The following is a 17289-nucleotide window of genomic DNA, read 5'->3' on the forward strand; positions in this document are numbered from 1 at the left end:
AACCATTGAACATCAATCTAAAATCAACTTTTAACTAATGCTTATATTAAGAGAACTAAAAATGACAGTAAAATTTAAAGATATTAGTACTCCTACTTAATTATAACTTATTATTAAAACATATAGACACATTTATAGATGATACACAGACACATCTCATGCTAATGTAATATTGACAAGAAAATAAAATCAGAATCTCACATGTCACAAAGTAACTTCAACCATAATTCAAATAATCAAAGGAAATAATTGAGATAACATTGGCAAGAATAATAATTATAGCAAAGAAGAAAGGATAATTTCATCTCTCTTTATTGAGGAAGTTTTCTAAATTCATTATAACATGAATAATTTTTCGCGACCATAATATACATATTACAAAGAATGCTAAAGTCTTTATCAACGTAACATTAGTTAATTGTCTGTAGATCTAATATCGTTATAGACTTTAGGAACATTTAAAAAAAAGTGTTAAACTATTTACGATAATTAATTTCCAAGATATTTTTGACGTTGTAATTGAATAGTACGCCCCTTACGGCACACTTATAATAATAAATTGATTCAATAAACATTGGCATCTGAACTTATATTAGAAAACAAAATAATGAAAGTTGTACAATTGCATTTGAATGTGATATGATTCTTTAACCTCGTGTAACTAACATTACTTTATTTGCATTTTATTTCATTAATTGAAAATAAAATAATAACTGTCCTCGTATGATGTGGATTTTATTCAGCCATACGTTGTATATAGAAGTACTTTCCATATTTCTCTACCTTTTTTATAAGAGGATGCACCCTGTACTTGAAATGATTTATATAATATTATTTCATGTATAAAAGAGCAACACAATTAAATGAGAAGTATATATTCCCTTTGTTCAATTGTTTTTTCTTACTTTTCAATTTAATTCCCTTAAAGATATATATCTTTTTCTTACTTTTCATTCTTATTCTGCATTTTAATATTTAAATATAACTTTTGTTAACAAAATGATATTTCTTGCTTTAATTAATTTCATTTCTTCAATCTAGCTGAAAAAAGAAACGAAACTTGATCGAATCTAACCCATACAAAAAAAATTCGATAAAAATGGACAAGAGTCAATCACAATTAATGTACATTCACTAATTTCAATCACTAATCATTCCAAAATAGAAAAAAAATAATAAAGCAACATGTCATCTTGATTGATTTATTTTTAATTAATTGAAAGTGTAGGCCAAGTGTTTTTTTGTTATAACTATTTCTTCTTATCCACAAACAAAAAAACAAACACACAAAAGCAAAATCTATGCTTTTTTTGAAGACCATAATTTTTTAATTTTTAAAGATGTTATTGGAGTTGGGAAAGTGCTTGTGATCTTCACATAACAAACAAACACCAAAAAGAAGGGACAAGATGCAAAGTTGTTGTGTATTTATTTATTTTTATATTAAAAGTTGCAGAACATTTATTGAGCAAAACATGAAAATATTATATTTTTAAAAGTTAATTGGAGATCTCTTTTATATGCTTTTTAATGAAAAAAAAAGAAGGAACCCTTTCGAGTAGATTCTAGTTAGGACAGTTCTTACTTTCCTACTTTCTTGTCTTTAAGCATTGGCACGTGAGGGCCACCACCTCGTTACTACTTTGTACTTGTTTTATTTATCTCGAGTTCAAATTTTGAGTATGAAATCATGTTTGATTAGGACTATTTTAGTAGTATTATTAAACTTTTAATATGAATTCAAATTTAATAGTACCTCAATATGAATATTGAATGACAAACGTGAAACCAAAAAAATAAATAATTATTACGATAGTCTGATACATTATAATTATTTTTGAATAGGATTATAATGTTAGTTTATTTTTGAAAATATTTTTTTCGTTTTTATTTCTGAGATGTGGCATAGTACTTCACAGAATTGATTACCAAAAAAGGAACTTGAGTTTGGAAACAAAAAATTACAAATTTTGGGGAAAAGTTGAAAATAGTATTTAAAAAATTGAAGCTGTTTATGGACATTAATGCAAATTGACTTTTTATTTTGAATTTTTGAGAGTGATTTTAAATGAAAATAACTTTTTTCAGAGTTTTTTGAATAGTTAAATTCTGAAGAATGATAACTCTATGATCAAACAATTTTCCTCAATAAATGAAAAATATCAATAGTCAAATATATTGGCTCTTAGCTTTTAAAAATTTACCAATACATTAGAACTTTGACATTTTAATCATTTCATCAAATAATTATTCTAAAAAAGATAAAGACAGTCATTTCAGTATGAAGAATCACTAAATTAGTCAATTAGCATTTTGTGGTAATTTTATTTTCAACAGACTGTCAATAACATAATGTTATTTCTTCTTTAATTTAACCTCTTAATTATACTTTAAGAATTTGTCTACCTTAACTTATAAAAGTTTAATTATTTTTGAATTTTGAAATGGGGAGTAATGAATTTTTGGGTGCTTCGGGGGGCCAGATCCATGGGCTATAACACATGAAAAATTGAGGAAATTGGGTAATTTCTAAAAAGTGTCTGTAAATGCGGAAATGGGCGTGAAAAAAATGGTGTGAGTATATATGGTGGTTCCCCAACTTATTACAGAGATCCTCATAAAGTTTGTTTAGAAAAAAAAATTGGGTGCTCCGGGGCGCCAGATCCATGGGCTATAACACACGAAAAATCAGGGAAATTGGGTAATTTCTAAAAAAGGATCTGTAAATGCGGAAATGAGCGTGAAAAAAATGGTGTGAGTATACGTGGTGGTTCCCCCACTCATTACAGAGGTCCTCATAAAGTTTTTTGAGAAAAAAATTTCTTGTGCTCCGGGGAGCTAGATCCATGGGTATAACACACAAAAAATCGAGAAAATTGGGTAATTTCTAAAAAAAGGCCTATAAATGCGGAAATAAGCGTGAAAAAATGGTGTGAGAATACATGGTGGTTCCCCAACTCATTACAGAGGTCCTCATAAAGTATTTTAAGAAAAAAAAATTGGGAGCTCTGAGGCGTCAGATGCATGGGCTATAACACACAAAAAATCGGGAAAATAGGGTAATTTCTAAACAAGGACCTGTAAATGCGGAAATGGGCGTGAAAAAAATGATGTGAGTATACGTGGTGGTTCCCCAATTCATTACGGAGGTCCTCATTAAGTTTTGAGAAAAAAAATTTGGGTGCTCCGGGGCGCCAGATCCATGGGCTATAACACACGAAAAATCGGGGAAATTGGGTAATTTCGAAAAAAAGGCTTGTAAATGCGGAAATGGGTGTGAAAAAAATGGTGTGAGTATACGTGGTGGTTCCTCAACTCATTACGGAGGTCCTCATAAAGTTTTTTTAGAAAAAAATTTTGGGTGCTCCGGGGCGCCATATCCATGGCCATAACACACGAAAAATTAGGAAAATTGGGTAATTTCTAAAAAAAGGCTTGTAAATGCGGAAATGGGCGTGAAAAAAATGGTGTGAGTATACGTAGTGGTTCTCCAACTCATTACGGAGGTCATCATAAAGTATTTTAAGAAAAAAAATTCTTGTGCTCCGGGGCGCTTGATCCATGGGTATAACACACAAAAAATTGGGAAAATTGGGTAATTTCTAAAAAAGGGCCTGTAAATGCAGAAATGAGTGTGAGTATACATGGTGGTTCCCCAACTCATTACGGAGGTCTTTATAAATTTTTTTTTAAAAAAATTAGGTGCTCCGAGGCGCCAGATCCATGTGCTATAACACACAAAAAATTGAGGAATTTGGATAATTTCTAAAAAAAAGGCCTGTAAATGCGAAAATGGACGTGAAAAAAATGATGTGAGTATACGTGGTGGTTTCCCAACTCATTACAGAGCTCCTCACAATTTTTTGAGAAAAAAATGTGGGTGCTCTGGGGCGCCAGATCCATAGGCTATAACACACCAAAAATCGGAAAATTTGGGTAATTTATAAAAAAGGGCCGGTAAATACGGAAATGAACGTGAAAAAATGGTGCGAGTATACGTGGTTGTTCCCTAACTCATTACGGAGGTCCTCATAAAGTTTTTTGAGAAATTTCTTTTGGGTGCTTCGGGGCGCCAGATCCATGGCTATAAGCCTATAAGATACGAAAAATTGGGAAATTTGGGTAAGTTCTAAAAAGGGCCTGTAAATGCTGAAATGGGCGTGAAAAAATGGTGTGAGTATATGTGGTGGTTCCTTAACTCATTACGGAGGTCCTCATAAAGCTTTTTGAGAAAAAAAATTAGGTGCTCCGGGACGCCATATCCATAGGCTATAACACACGCAAAATCGGGAAATTTGGATAATTTCTAAAAGAAGGCATGTAAATACCGAAATGAGTGTGAAAAAATGGTGTGAGTATACGTGGTGGTTCCTACTCACAAAAAAACAAGAAAATCGCGTAATTCAAATAAATAACAATTAGTACTCTATAACTAGTTTCACTAGATGCATTCATCCGATTGCACAAAATATGAATTGTACTAAATTAAGCGTTAATGCATTATGATGTGTTTTTGTTTTAATACGTAGGAACCAAAACTTTACGAAGAAGATTTTTTTTTTTAATTACAATTGTTTCTTAACACAAATAAGATTTAGACAAAAACTATTGAATTTTGTCAAATTCTTGATTAGAACTCTTTGATCTTCTCCGACTAGTGTGCACCATTTCAAGAACATATAAGCGCTTTGTAACAATTTTTTTATTTTCCACAATTCTTTATCTAGGGATGGCAATGGGGTGGGGTGGATGCGGGGCAGGGTGGGTTTAAGGCTACGTGGGGCGGGTTAAAGTGGATTTTTTAAAAATTAATGCAGGTTGCGGGCATATGTAATTTATGTGGGTTCAAATTTTAATTTTAATTTTTTACATGTTATAAGAGTGATAGAACATTATTTATTAAGATAATTTTTATAAAGCTACTAAAATATTAAAAATAGTAAATGAAAATGGTTCAATAAAAAATAATACAATTTCTTACATGTTTCGCAATTGACCTCTAATAAATAAATTTTTAAGTCGCTATCCTATTAGATTAAGTGAAAAGGGTCTGATATACCCTCAACTTTGTCATTTAGAGCTAATATACCCCTCGTTATGAAAGTTGCTCATATATACCCCTACTTATATACAAATGACTCTCATATACCCTTTTCCTCTAACGGAAATGAAAATAAATAAATTTTAGTTTATTTTTTTATTATTTTAAAAAAAAATATAATCCCATATGAGTATATTTAATCCTCCTCAAACATTTTTTTTTTTTTACTTTTTTTGTTTCAATGACTAATTTAGATTTATTATTTTGATAGTCAAATTTATTTATGTTTCACTTGTAAAACTTATTATAGATGACCAATTTTTTTCTTCAAATACAAAAATTAAATTACAATATAGACAAAAAAAATAGTTTTAAATTATAATATAGCCACAAAAAAATAATTTTTATTTTTTTTCTTTACACTAAGGAATGAAAGAAAAAAATAAAATAAGAATAAGAAACTCAAATAATTATAATCAAAGAAGTCGAAAAAGAATTTATGTATGAAAAAGATTAAAATATACCTTGAACTTTGCTAGAAGAATCATATATACCCCTCAATTATTTTAAAGAAAATTAAAAGTAAAAAATATAAATTTAAAACTAATTTTTTTCACTTCCATTAAATGAAGGGTATATGTGATCTCATTATGTAACGACAGGGGTATATGTGAGCCATTTGTATAACGGTAAGGGTATATATGAGCCACTTTGATAACAAGGGGCATATCAGCTCCAAATGACAAAGTTGAGGGGTATATCATACCCTTTTCCTTAAATTAATATAACTTAATGAAAAAAAGAATTTATTTTTAGTATCAAACTTAACTAGAAAAAGAAAATATTAAAAAAGTTATGTGGGACGGGTTCATGCAGGGCAAGTTTATGCAGGGTGGGGTGGGACGGGTGGAAAATGAAAAAAGTTGTTATACGGGGTGGGGTAGATTAAAAATTTTGCGGATTAAGCTCAACCCACTCACCCCATACCGCACCGCCCCATTGCCATCCCAATTTGTATCATACTCAAAGTACTTATAAACTCATTAACATAATTAGCAGATAAGCTGAGCAATTCTTCTTAGAACTAGAGACCTTGATACTCTTTTGATGATTGGTACAGTACAATGTGGCAATTTCACAATACAACATGTTAAATGGATTATTAAAGCTATTGTAGCAAATGTGGCAATTTCTTCAGCTTGCAATCCAGAGTTCATTCAATGTTGCATTTTCTGTACCTAATAGATAGTTTATTTTTCTTCCAAGATCCATAGATGTTTATTAATCAGTAGCTAAGCCAAGAATCTGCAATAAGAAAATAAGTAATCAGAAAGTTGCAACTATGTGATTCAAAAGGAACAAAAGAGATAAATTTAAGAAAGAATAGAGAAGTATCACTTCCTTGCTAAAACTGTGGCTTTTTAAACAGACTAGTTTTTCGACATTTAAGTGAAGATTTGAATAATAAGGTTTGCACAAAATAATATTGCAGATTCTTTTGTAAATGTTCAATGTGGATCGTCATATATATCTCTTATTCACACGAACCTATGAAAATGGTCAATGAAAATTTTTATTAGTTAAATGAAATAATGTATATATTTATTTCAATATGATGAGGTTCAATCATGTAATTAGTTGTATATCACCAATATTACCTTATAGACGATATTTGTTGTGTATTTTTCTTCTCATCTAACCAGATGTGCTTTGCACGTGTATTCCACTTAATCTGTTTAGATGTCATATGAACATGTTGAGAACAAGTACATTTTATTTTTTAGAACTATTTTTGTATATTAATTTTTATTTTATAAGTTATAATATAATAGATGACGTTCTTTTTGTTGACTCTCATATTTGACTTCTCGATTGATTGTGTACATAAAACAAAGATAGTTATATGACTGTCCATATTTAACTGAGAAAGGTTTCCTTTTTTTTTTTTACTAAAAAACTAAAAATTAAAATTAATATATTCTATCTGTGAAATCATATATATAATCACATGTTTATCTTACATCCAACAAAGATATAGTTCATATACTTGTAAACAATTTTCAATTTACTCAAACAAGCATGATTCATCCAAGGAAAAATAACAACACTGTGTTAACACATATATAGGGGCGGTATAATAATATGAAAAATTATTGGTCAAAAGTTAATATAAGAAAAGATGAATGATAGAAATAATTAATGTACTAACTATGAGAATTCATAATATTATAACTAAAGAATGTAAAAGAGTGTGAATAACATTTGCAATAGATAGTAACAACTTATACTTACATAAATAAATAGGACATTTAATTAATGCTACTATTTTTTTTTTATAGTTATTAGATTTTAGTTTAGTATAGAGACAAAATGAAAATGTTTACTCCATATTACTGAATATAAAATTTATTTTGTTAATGATACATTTTAAATGATTCATATATATTCACATATTTTCACATTTGTTGTGAGTTTTTTTTCTCAAAGAAAAGGAACTTGGGAAATTTTAAAATAATATATTTTGATGTAAGAAGATCTTGTTAACTTGATAATACATTCGTGACATATATATATATATATATATATATATATATATATATATATATATATATATAAATTAAACAAATACATACTTCAATTGGCGTTATTAGAAGTCTTATGAACTTTTCTTCGTCGAAAATACTGAAATATTAAGAAATAGTAAATTAGTAAAACAAAAGGGAAATGTTAACATAGTAATAACTATTTTGAAGCAAACTTCCTGACAATCTAAATTATATAAGTAGTATTGATAAACAAACTAATTCTTTTGTATTGAGCATCAAAAAAATAAATTATGACAATTCTCTAACTCTTGAGAATTTTATTAGTTTTGGAAAAAGATATTCAGAAACATATATCTACATCACAAGAGAAATTGTTAACAAAAACAAATCAATTTAGACTACAATAAAAATTAAACTAATACAAATTTCAACTGACGTTATTACAAGTCATATGAACTTTTCTTCGTCGAAAATATCGAAATATTAAGAAATTGTAAATCAGTAATAAAAAGGGGAATATTTATATAGTAATAACTATTTTGAAGCAAATTTCCTAGCAGTCTAAATCACATAAGTAACATTGATAAATAAAGTCATTCTTTTGTCTTGGGCAGTAAAAAATAAATCATGACAATTCTCTAACTTTCAAGAAGTTTAATAATTTTGGAAAAATGTATTCAGAAGCATATATCTACATCACAAGAGAAATTGTTAACAAAAACAAATGAATTTAGACTACAATAAAAATTAAACCAATACATACTTCAACTGACATTATTACAAATCGTATAAACTTTTTTTGGTCGAAAAATACTTTATTAAGAAATAGTAAATCAGCAAAATCAAAGGGCAATGTTTATATAGTAATAACTATTTTGAAGCAATCTTCTTGACAATCTAAATCACATAAGTAACATTGATAAATAAAACTATTCTTTTGTCTTGAGCATAAAAAAAAACAAACCGTGACAAATTCTCTTACTCTTGAAAAGTTTAATAATTTTTTAATGAGATATTCAGAAGAATATATCTACATCACAAGAGAAATTGTTAAAAAAAATAAATGAATTTAGACTACATCATGTTAACTTCATATATTGGAACATTACATACTTACGTATATACTAAGAAAAAAATGATTATTATATCATCACAATTATTTTCCTCAAGTACTCGAGGTTAAGGAATATACCCTCTTAGGATAAAACAATTAACTTCATCAGAATAGTGGTACCTCATATTCCGCTAAACTTCGAACTCACTCAACGACATAAATCACACAAAAAAAAATTAAAATACAAGAAGAAGAAGAGTAGAAGATTAAAAAGAGTTGTGGTTGAAAAATTAGAGGAAACCCCTCTATTTTTAGTCAACAAAGGGTAGTATGAACAAGTATTTTTTATGTCTTATTTTAAAAGTCGTGACCTTTCCGAGAAGTCACAACTCTTTGAAAAAGTAACAACTCTTTGGAAAAGTAACAACTCATCGAAAACTCACAACCCTTTGAAAAAAATCACAACTTATCAGAAAAATCACAACTCATCAAAAAAGTCACAACCTAAGTTAGGGATATTATTGTAATTTAACATTCAAGTTAGGAGTTCATGCATTTAAGGTAATATAGATATGATATTATTAATTAAAGAGGCAATATACTAATTCAGGAGATAATGAACTAATTATAAATACATGTATAGTCATTCAACATATCTGCCAAATATTTCATATTATCCATGTAAAACACAAATGATCCGACATGTAATAAAATATTTAATTTTTCATTGAGATAATTTTTAATTTCATTTGGAAATAAGAAATATAATATTGTACATGTTCTACGTCAATAATTATATAAAGTCTAAATAAGTAAGTATCTATTTAATTGTAATCTAGACACAAATTTATTTATATAAGCAGAGAACATATTTAACTAAAAAGGAATAAGAAAAGAATACATTATAAAAGAACATCTAACACTAATACAAAAATCACTTACAAATGGTCATCACTAGAAGCACTTTTACATAAAATAGGATAAATAATTCATTATTTTGTTGTAATTCATACAACATGATAAAAAGATATTATTTCCTTCCAAACATTCTTTACAATTAATGAATCAATCAATTATAACATCTTCGATCGAAATACAACAATAATGTTATTGCCCCTAACAATTCAAGAAAGATCGATGACAACTTTTCTTCTGCGGTCTATGACTATGACTAGAAAGGAAATCAAAAAAAGAAGAAAGAAATGATATACCAAAGATAAGAATATGGATCTTAATTTATAAGAGAGAATTGACAATAACATACTTTAGTAAGAAGATCAGATATGAGATTTGTAAATTCATTTCCCTTTCTAGGTGACTTTAAATAGAAAAACCTTAGGTGAGGGAAGATGAAAGGAAAATAAAATAAAATAGGCCCATCAGTTTCTTACTTAATTATGTAACCTTTGGTCTTCACCTGTAATTCATTGAACAGTATAATTAGGAGTCTTTTTGTCTTCTTGATAATAATTACTTATAACAATTCAATATTAATTCACCATACAACATGAATAAATTGTAAGTTGTAACGAAAAAATTTGATAAATTTGATATTGGCTTAATGTGTAATTCTTCCTTGTAGTAATTAAAATTTACTATTTAATTAATCAATTTATTAGATGATTAATAGTATTTGTATTTGATAGAGGGACAAAATGGTAATCTTACTTTTGCCTAACATTCTTCCCACTTTTAGTATAATATGAATGATATGATATGATTCTATAGTCTACTATTTGCTAGAAACAATTCTAAAAATATTTATTTTATATCACTCAACTATGTCTCAATCTCAAATTCGTTGGTGTCAGTTAAAGATTGATATATGCAAGCAAAAATCAATCCTTTCGTAGAAATTAGACGTCACCAACTAGAAGAGGTGCCAGCCATGACCAACTGATACAGGAGTGGCTGTCAAGACTCAAGAGAGATGTCGATGGTAATCAAAGTTCAAAACGAAAAAAAGAAGAAGAAAAGGAGCCATGGCTGCGAGTACCAGCCAAGACTGTTGGTCTTCAAACGGAAACAAATTGTAATAAACCAATTGAGTAATATGGATTGTAAAGAGGGTTTGTAAGGGGTTTAAAACCTCAATCGTAAAGATAAATAAACAATATTAGTTAAGAATCCTCTGCGAACAATAAAGTGTTCTATCTGTTTGAGAAAGGCTTTCTACTTTTAAGGAAATTCTCATTTGAACAAGACCCTCACTTACTATTCAGGTTTTCGACAAGTGATGATGGCAAATTTGATGAGACCTTTCTTGTATCCTTCAATCATCAGTGGCATTGCCAGTGCAGCTTTGATTGTCTTCCATCCTGATAAAAGGTAACTCCAATAAATCAAATACGAAAAAGGGGTGCCTTAAATTTTTAGTAGTAGTACACATTTTGGCACGACACAACTTACCACTGCGTAGTACTGATGTGAAGCCCTTCCATGTCAGTGCTGACTTTATGACTGCTGGCCAAAATGGAGCAACATTCTCAGACCAGTCTTGTGCCTTAATATCCTGCCAGTAGCCAAAAGATTAGCGGGAACGAAAAGAGTATGTTTGAGATAGGTTCATGACTAGCAGTTAGTAAAATTAATTTACCTGAAGAGAATTGGATTGAAGTAACTTCACATAATCAGCAGTGGAACACCACGCCGGAAGATAGAAGGCTTTACATATCTTATTTAAAAGCTCTTTTTCCTCTGGAGTCAGAGATTCCTCTGAAGGGGAAAGGTCCCTGTGGCACCATGTGACAAGGATGATTGTGCCTCCTGGTGCTGCCACTCGAGCTAATTCGCCAACAAACTAACAATAAAGGAAACAAGGTTAGGGAAAACACTACACAACAATTAGTGACAAGTGCGCCACCATGTACATTTTCTGAAGTTCAAATATACAACGAGATAAGGAAAAAACATGTATCAGATATAATGAACCTTTTCTTTGTTCGGCATGTGTTCTCCACTCTCCATGGACCAAACCAAGTCGAATTGCCCATCTGGAAAAGGCTGATTCAAGGCATCTGCTACTTGAAATGAAACCTGCTCATTTGTATTCCGGTTAATGAACAGAGAGGCAAATTTTATGTGAAAACATATAAAGATATCACAATATGTTGTAGGAGTAGGAGCCAACAGGGGAAAGGTTACGTTGACATACAAATGATATTGAGGAGAAAACCAGTTAACTTTCCTCTTTACTAGCTCCCTTTAGAAATCAGTCCAATTAAAATAGCGTAAAGGGAATCCAAATAACTAATGTAAAATTAAGTGTTTTCACAACTAACTGAAAAAATGATCATACTGTGCCATTTTAGAGAAACACTTCCTGGTGGATGCTGCAATATACAGCCATTATATGTGTAAAAATTATCACATGGATTTATGTTCAGTACAGAATCTCCTGATAAGTATGCAATAATGATTCACTAAACATCAACGAGCAGAAGTTTTGCACAATGAACGTAGCTTTAAGAACTCACTCATTAAAACACATACTATAAACTATCCTCAGTTCTATGAATCAATAAAATACCATTAGTGTTTAACTTATTCAAGAAGACATGCTCAAGTGATTTAAGTTTCTCACACATAGCGTTGTAAAGCAAATCTAGCTCAAAAGCATATACCTTATCCCCCAATCCCTGAGCATCAGCAAGAGCTTGAGCCCTCTCTGCTTGTACAGGACTCAAAGTGATACCTTTAGCTGCAGCGCCATATTTCTTTGCAAGGTACCTAGAACTGCCTCCTATGCCACATCCAACATCAACTATGGACGTTGGTTTTTTTCGCTGGATCTTCTGCACATATACAATATGCTAGTAAATTAAGGTACTCATTATAAGAACAAAAAAAATGATTGATTTCAGAATACATAACTACAAAAGAAGGAAGTGTCAAAAACACAGTTTCTCATCATTCATGTAGGAAAATCAATCTTACAACATGCAAGTACTACCAAGTCGGATAATTAGAAAAGTTTTCCTTGCCCTGACATGAGTAACAAAAAATCCTATGAGAAGCATGATCGCCAGCCAGTGGAAGGTTATTTATATTTCCCCAATCCATGCACTAATTTATCTTGTATAAATTGCCTTTGTATAACTAGGTTCAGGACAATTATATCTTAGCCAGTCACAAGAATGACTCCATAACCTTCCTTTTCACTAATTTTCCAACCATGAAAAAATCCCGAGTTTATGCATCTGCAAATATCTATATAAATACAAATAGTTGAAATAATAAGAGAGATACAAAACAACTATTGTATACAACTCATATGGAAAACGTTGGATTGTTAATTGCAACATGTAAGATAGCACAACAACATACACCCAGTGTAATCTCACAATTGTGTTCTGGGAAGGTTAGACTGTATGCAGACCTTACCCCTATCTCGTGGAGGTAGGGAGGTTGATTCTAAGTGACCAACATTTAAGATGGCACAAATAGCAAAAAAAGAAGTTCAGCTTTACGAAAGTGACAATTAACATTGCACAATCTTTAACCTAACAAATGGTCCATAGAGACATAAATATAAATGAAAGTCAAGCTACTATTAACAACACTATAGCTTGCCCCCATGCTACCACTAAAACTCAATCAAATAGGAGCTGAGGACCACAACACAGTTTCTTACACCTAAATCCATGATCATGTAGGCGGATCCAAAATGCCACCATAGTGCATAAATCCAGATTATTCGGACTCCAATGCAGATACCAGATATCAAATAGGAAGCCCATAAGCTGTTACTAGCTATCAATATATTCAGAAACATAACAAAACAAAAAAATTCTTGTCTTTCTCACATAATCTGAAAAACATCATCTACACCCTTTACTCTTCAGAGTTCAGCCTTTTTGTCTTCAACATCTTGTTTCCCCATTTCTTGGACTCAAAGTCAATAGACCCTTCTTTTTCCTTGGAAAAAACTCCAACTTCTTAGCTTCTTCTATGGATAATAACAAAAGAGCTCTAAACCTAGAGGCAGATTCTATCAATACAGATTAGGGGCAGAGTTTTTTTCCTTTTTGGTTTCCCACCTAGTGTTTGGTAGTCACATTGAGTTCGATTAAATCCAAATTCATGTCGAAAAATCTCATATTAGGTAAAGTGCTTCCTAACAAAGTGACTTCATAGGACTCGAACCCGAGACCTTTACTTACCACTCTACCACAACCTGTATTGGTACCAGGGCAGAGCTAGTAAAGGTTCAGGGTCATCCAAAACCTTTCAGCAGAAAATTACACATTAAAATTATTTTTATGTATATATACAAGATGTTACCCCTTTCAACTTCAACTTTTTCATATTTTGAAACCCTAAAAATTCTCACTAGTCACTATCGCCAACAACAATAGTCTATTTCCGATAGATAGTAGTAATACTAATACTCTGAGAATGGAAGAATCCCATTTTTACCAGAAATAGCAGCAAAACTTAGCGCCTTTTCAATCATACGGATCTGAGCAGCACGATGATCAGAAAGTTCCACAGATGACTGAGGTTCATAATATCCATGATGCATATGGTCACCCCAAATATCTTCCCAAATCCCAGAAGACTCATCATATAAATCTGCAATTCCTTTTTTCAACTCCTGTTGATTCTGTATTCCAACTTCTACTGATGATGAAGACACAACATTCATCGCAGTAACACTAGCCGTTCTTCTTCTACTATTACTACTACAAGTAATGATTCTTCTCCTTGTATAATTTTGAATAAAATTACTGTGAATCTGGGGTTTATGAAGAGCGAAGATAACAGAGGAGGAGGAGGATGAAGGACACGTGGGGTTCAATGATTGGATAGTACAAGCGGAATAGCATGGGCTGCCCATTATGATTTATTACTATATACTATCTATAGAAATAATTTAGGGGACAGTTGAAGCAATGAAAGAAGGAGAAACAATGAGCTAATAATTGTTTGTTTATTTATTTATTTACTAATAGCAGCAATATTGGAATTTCCAAAAGAAATGGAAAGTGATAACATCACATGCCAAAAAAATAGCAGGTATACGTGGAGTGTTACATATCTTTAATTTCCACTTATATTTGGATGCTAAACCGGGATACCAGATAGAGAATCTGAATCTGCACTCGATAAAATTTGAATCACGCATTATAAGACATATTTTTTTATATTTAAGATTTAAATTTAAGATATTTAATTAAAGATGTACTCACTTAGTTCCAATTTATGTAGTACTTTTCTAATTTTGAGATTTCAAACAAATCTATCTTTCACCTAAATTTTTCATGTCTTTTAAATATTTTGTAGGGAAAGGGGTCAAAATACCTTTAAATTATGTGAAAGGAACAAAAATGTCTTTCGTTTATAATTTGGTTCAAAAATATCCTTACCGTCAATATTTTGGTTCAAAAATGCCCTTGCAGTCAATATTTTGGTCCAGAAATACCTCTATAGTTATAAAATGGGTCAACAATGCCTTTTTACGAATAAATATTTTTTTTTCTTTTTAAACGCATCTTCTTCCTAATTAAAATATTATTAAAGAACACTATTCTTGTTTTTTTCTTCTAAAATCACTTTAACAAATAAAAATGTAGAAAAATATTTTTGTTCTTCTTAATCTCATTTTATCAATTAAAATAGAATAACTTCATGTACCATTGCGATAAATAATATATGTCATATATATATAACATCATTGTAATCCATCATTAATTGATATTTATATAACGATAAAAAATAATGATAATAAAATAAGAAATATTTTTTTCCTGAGTTGAAGTAAGATAAACATTTGCTAATTTAAAAAACATTATTAGAAAAAGAATGTGTTAAAAAGAAAATAATGATATATTTATTTGGAAAATGAGCATTTTTTGTGACCCATAAAATTACAATAAGGGCATTTTTGGACCAAACTACAAATGGAGGATATTTTTGTTCATTTCACATAGTTTAAGGGCATTTTTGAACCAAAGTATTGACAGTAAGGACATTTTTGAGCTAACCTATAAACTGAGGGCATTTTTTGTTACTTTCACATAGTTTAAGGGCATTTTTGAACCAAAGTATTGACAGTAAGGACATTTTTGAGCTAAACTATAAACTGAAGGCATTTTTTGTTACTTTCACATAGTTTAAGGGCATTTTTTACCATTTTCCCTATTTTGAATTGTCAATTATTGTGACACATAATCACTTGTACGTAGTTTACAAATATATAAATTTCATTTCAAAAACTTTGAAGATTTCAAGCGCAAATTTCTTATCAAACTTAAACTATTTGACTTTCGAAAAACTAAAAGTGTCACATAAATTGGGGCAAATGTAGTATCAATTTACCAATGTTCCACAACTCATATTGGTAAATAGAGAATTAAGTAGTAATTTCTACTTGTAATAAGAATAAAATATTTTTAAAATATCTATTTGATTATAAAATTTTGATTTTAATTTTTTTTTCAAATTGACCAATTTTTGGGACTTTAACTCAGTAAACTTTTAAAAAAATTCTAAGTAAAATGTATGCTCAAATACTTGATCCAATTTACTTCTGTTTATTCAGGTTTAACAAATTGTGAGAATACATATTTTTTTCATCATTTCTATTTTTAACATTAATTACTTATTCTCAAAATTATCTTCAGAATTTAATACTAAATATAAAATAATCACAATAACAATTATTTTTTTAATAAATATAGAGAAAATGGCCAAATGCCCCCTCAATGTATATCCAGATTTCCAACTACACACTTAAACTTTACGGAAGTCCTATCATCCCCCTAAACTGTTTAAAAATGAAATAATTATACCCTTAAAAAGCCATAATTAGGTCTATGGTGGCATGTGAATTTCACTCATTTGACAAGTGGAAAAGTCATTAAATATATTTTTTTTTCATTTTTTATATTTCTTTACCCTTTTCTTTTATATTTTCACCCATCCCTTCCATCACCAAAGCACTTTCACCATTTTCATCATAACTAGAACACCATAAGTTCATCGAAATTGGGTCTTTGAAGAAGATATGTGAATAATGAATTGAGTCTTTGAGAAAGATAGGTGAATGATGATTGCAGAACTCGTTCAAAGATATTTGGACATTGCTCTGAAAATCTAAAAAACAAATTAAAAAAAGTGAAGGAATAGGGGAGAGAGGACGAACATGGAAGAATATTGTCATTAATGAAGGTCACCGAAGCTCTTGAGGAAGATGAGGAGGAGGAGCCTACGATGTCTTCCACATCATCATCAATAATTTCAAAGAGGAAAAGTCCGATTCACCGACGATTGATGAATTAACATGATTGATAGCGATAATTTCTGAGATGTAGTTGATTGATTGAGATTTGAGATTGATAATTAAAGGATCTATTAGTAAAAATTTGAATTTGAAGTAAACCCAGATCCCCCAAGATGCTAGTTCTTAAAAGGCAAGAAAGAATAAAATTGGTGTGCCCCATTCTGCAGTTTCTAGTGCTGCCTCCCAAATGAGGTGAAGATACGAACATTTAATCGGTCAATGAATCTGGGAGGAATGTTCAAGAATCCTTGAACTCCATGGAGAGATTAAGCACAATATTGTCAAATGGTTGGGAGTCACAATGTGTTCATCTGTAAAATGTGCACTTTTGTATACATTAAAAATTATTTGTAAGAGAATGTGC

The 17289-nt window shown here is 30.2% G+C and overlaps 2 protein-coding genes across 2 annotated transcripts in view; both read right to left on the reverse strand.

Moving 5' to 3' along the window:
- LOC125827213 (40S ribosomal protein S30) overlaps positions 1-17289 on the reverse strand; it is a 359593-nt gene that overhangs the window by 24614 nt on the left and 317690 nt on the right. The gene's annotated exons all lie outside the window — the stretch shown is intronic.
- Positions 10722-14495, reverse strand: LOC125827191 (probable tocopherol O-methyltransferase, chloroplastic). Its single transcript, XM_049506554.1, is given in 7 exon segments — positions 10722-10959; positions 11051-11153; positions 11238-11441; positions 11573-11677; positions 12265-12423; positions 12425-12435; positions 14060-14495. Coding segments are annotated over 7 exon segments (1107 nt in total). The 5' UTR covers positions 14481-14495; the 3' UTR covers positions 10722-10855.

This window comes from Solanum verrucosum, unplaced genomic scaffold, assembly GCF_900185275.1.
Source record: "Solanum verrucosum unplaced genomic scaffold, falcon-dt-bn FXZP01000060.1, whole genome shotgun sequence".
NCBI classification, from domain to species: Eukaryota; Viridiplantae; Streptophyta; class Magnoliopsida; order Solanales; family Solanaceae; genus Solanum; species Solanum verrucosum.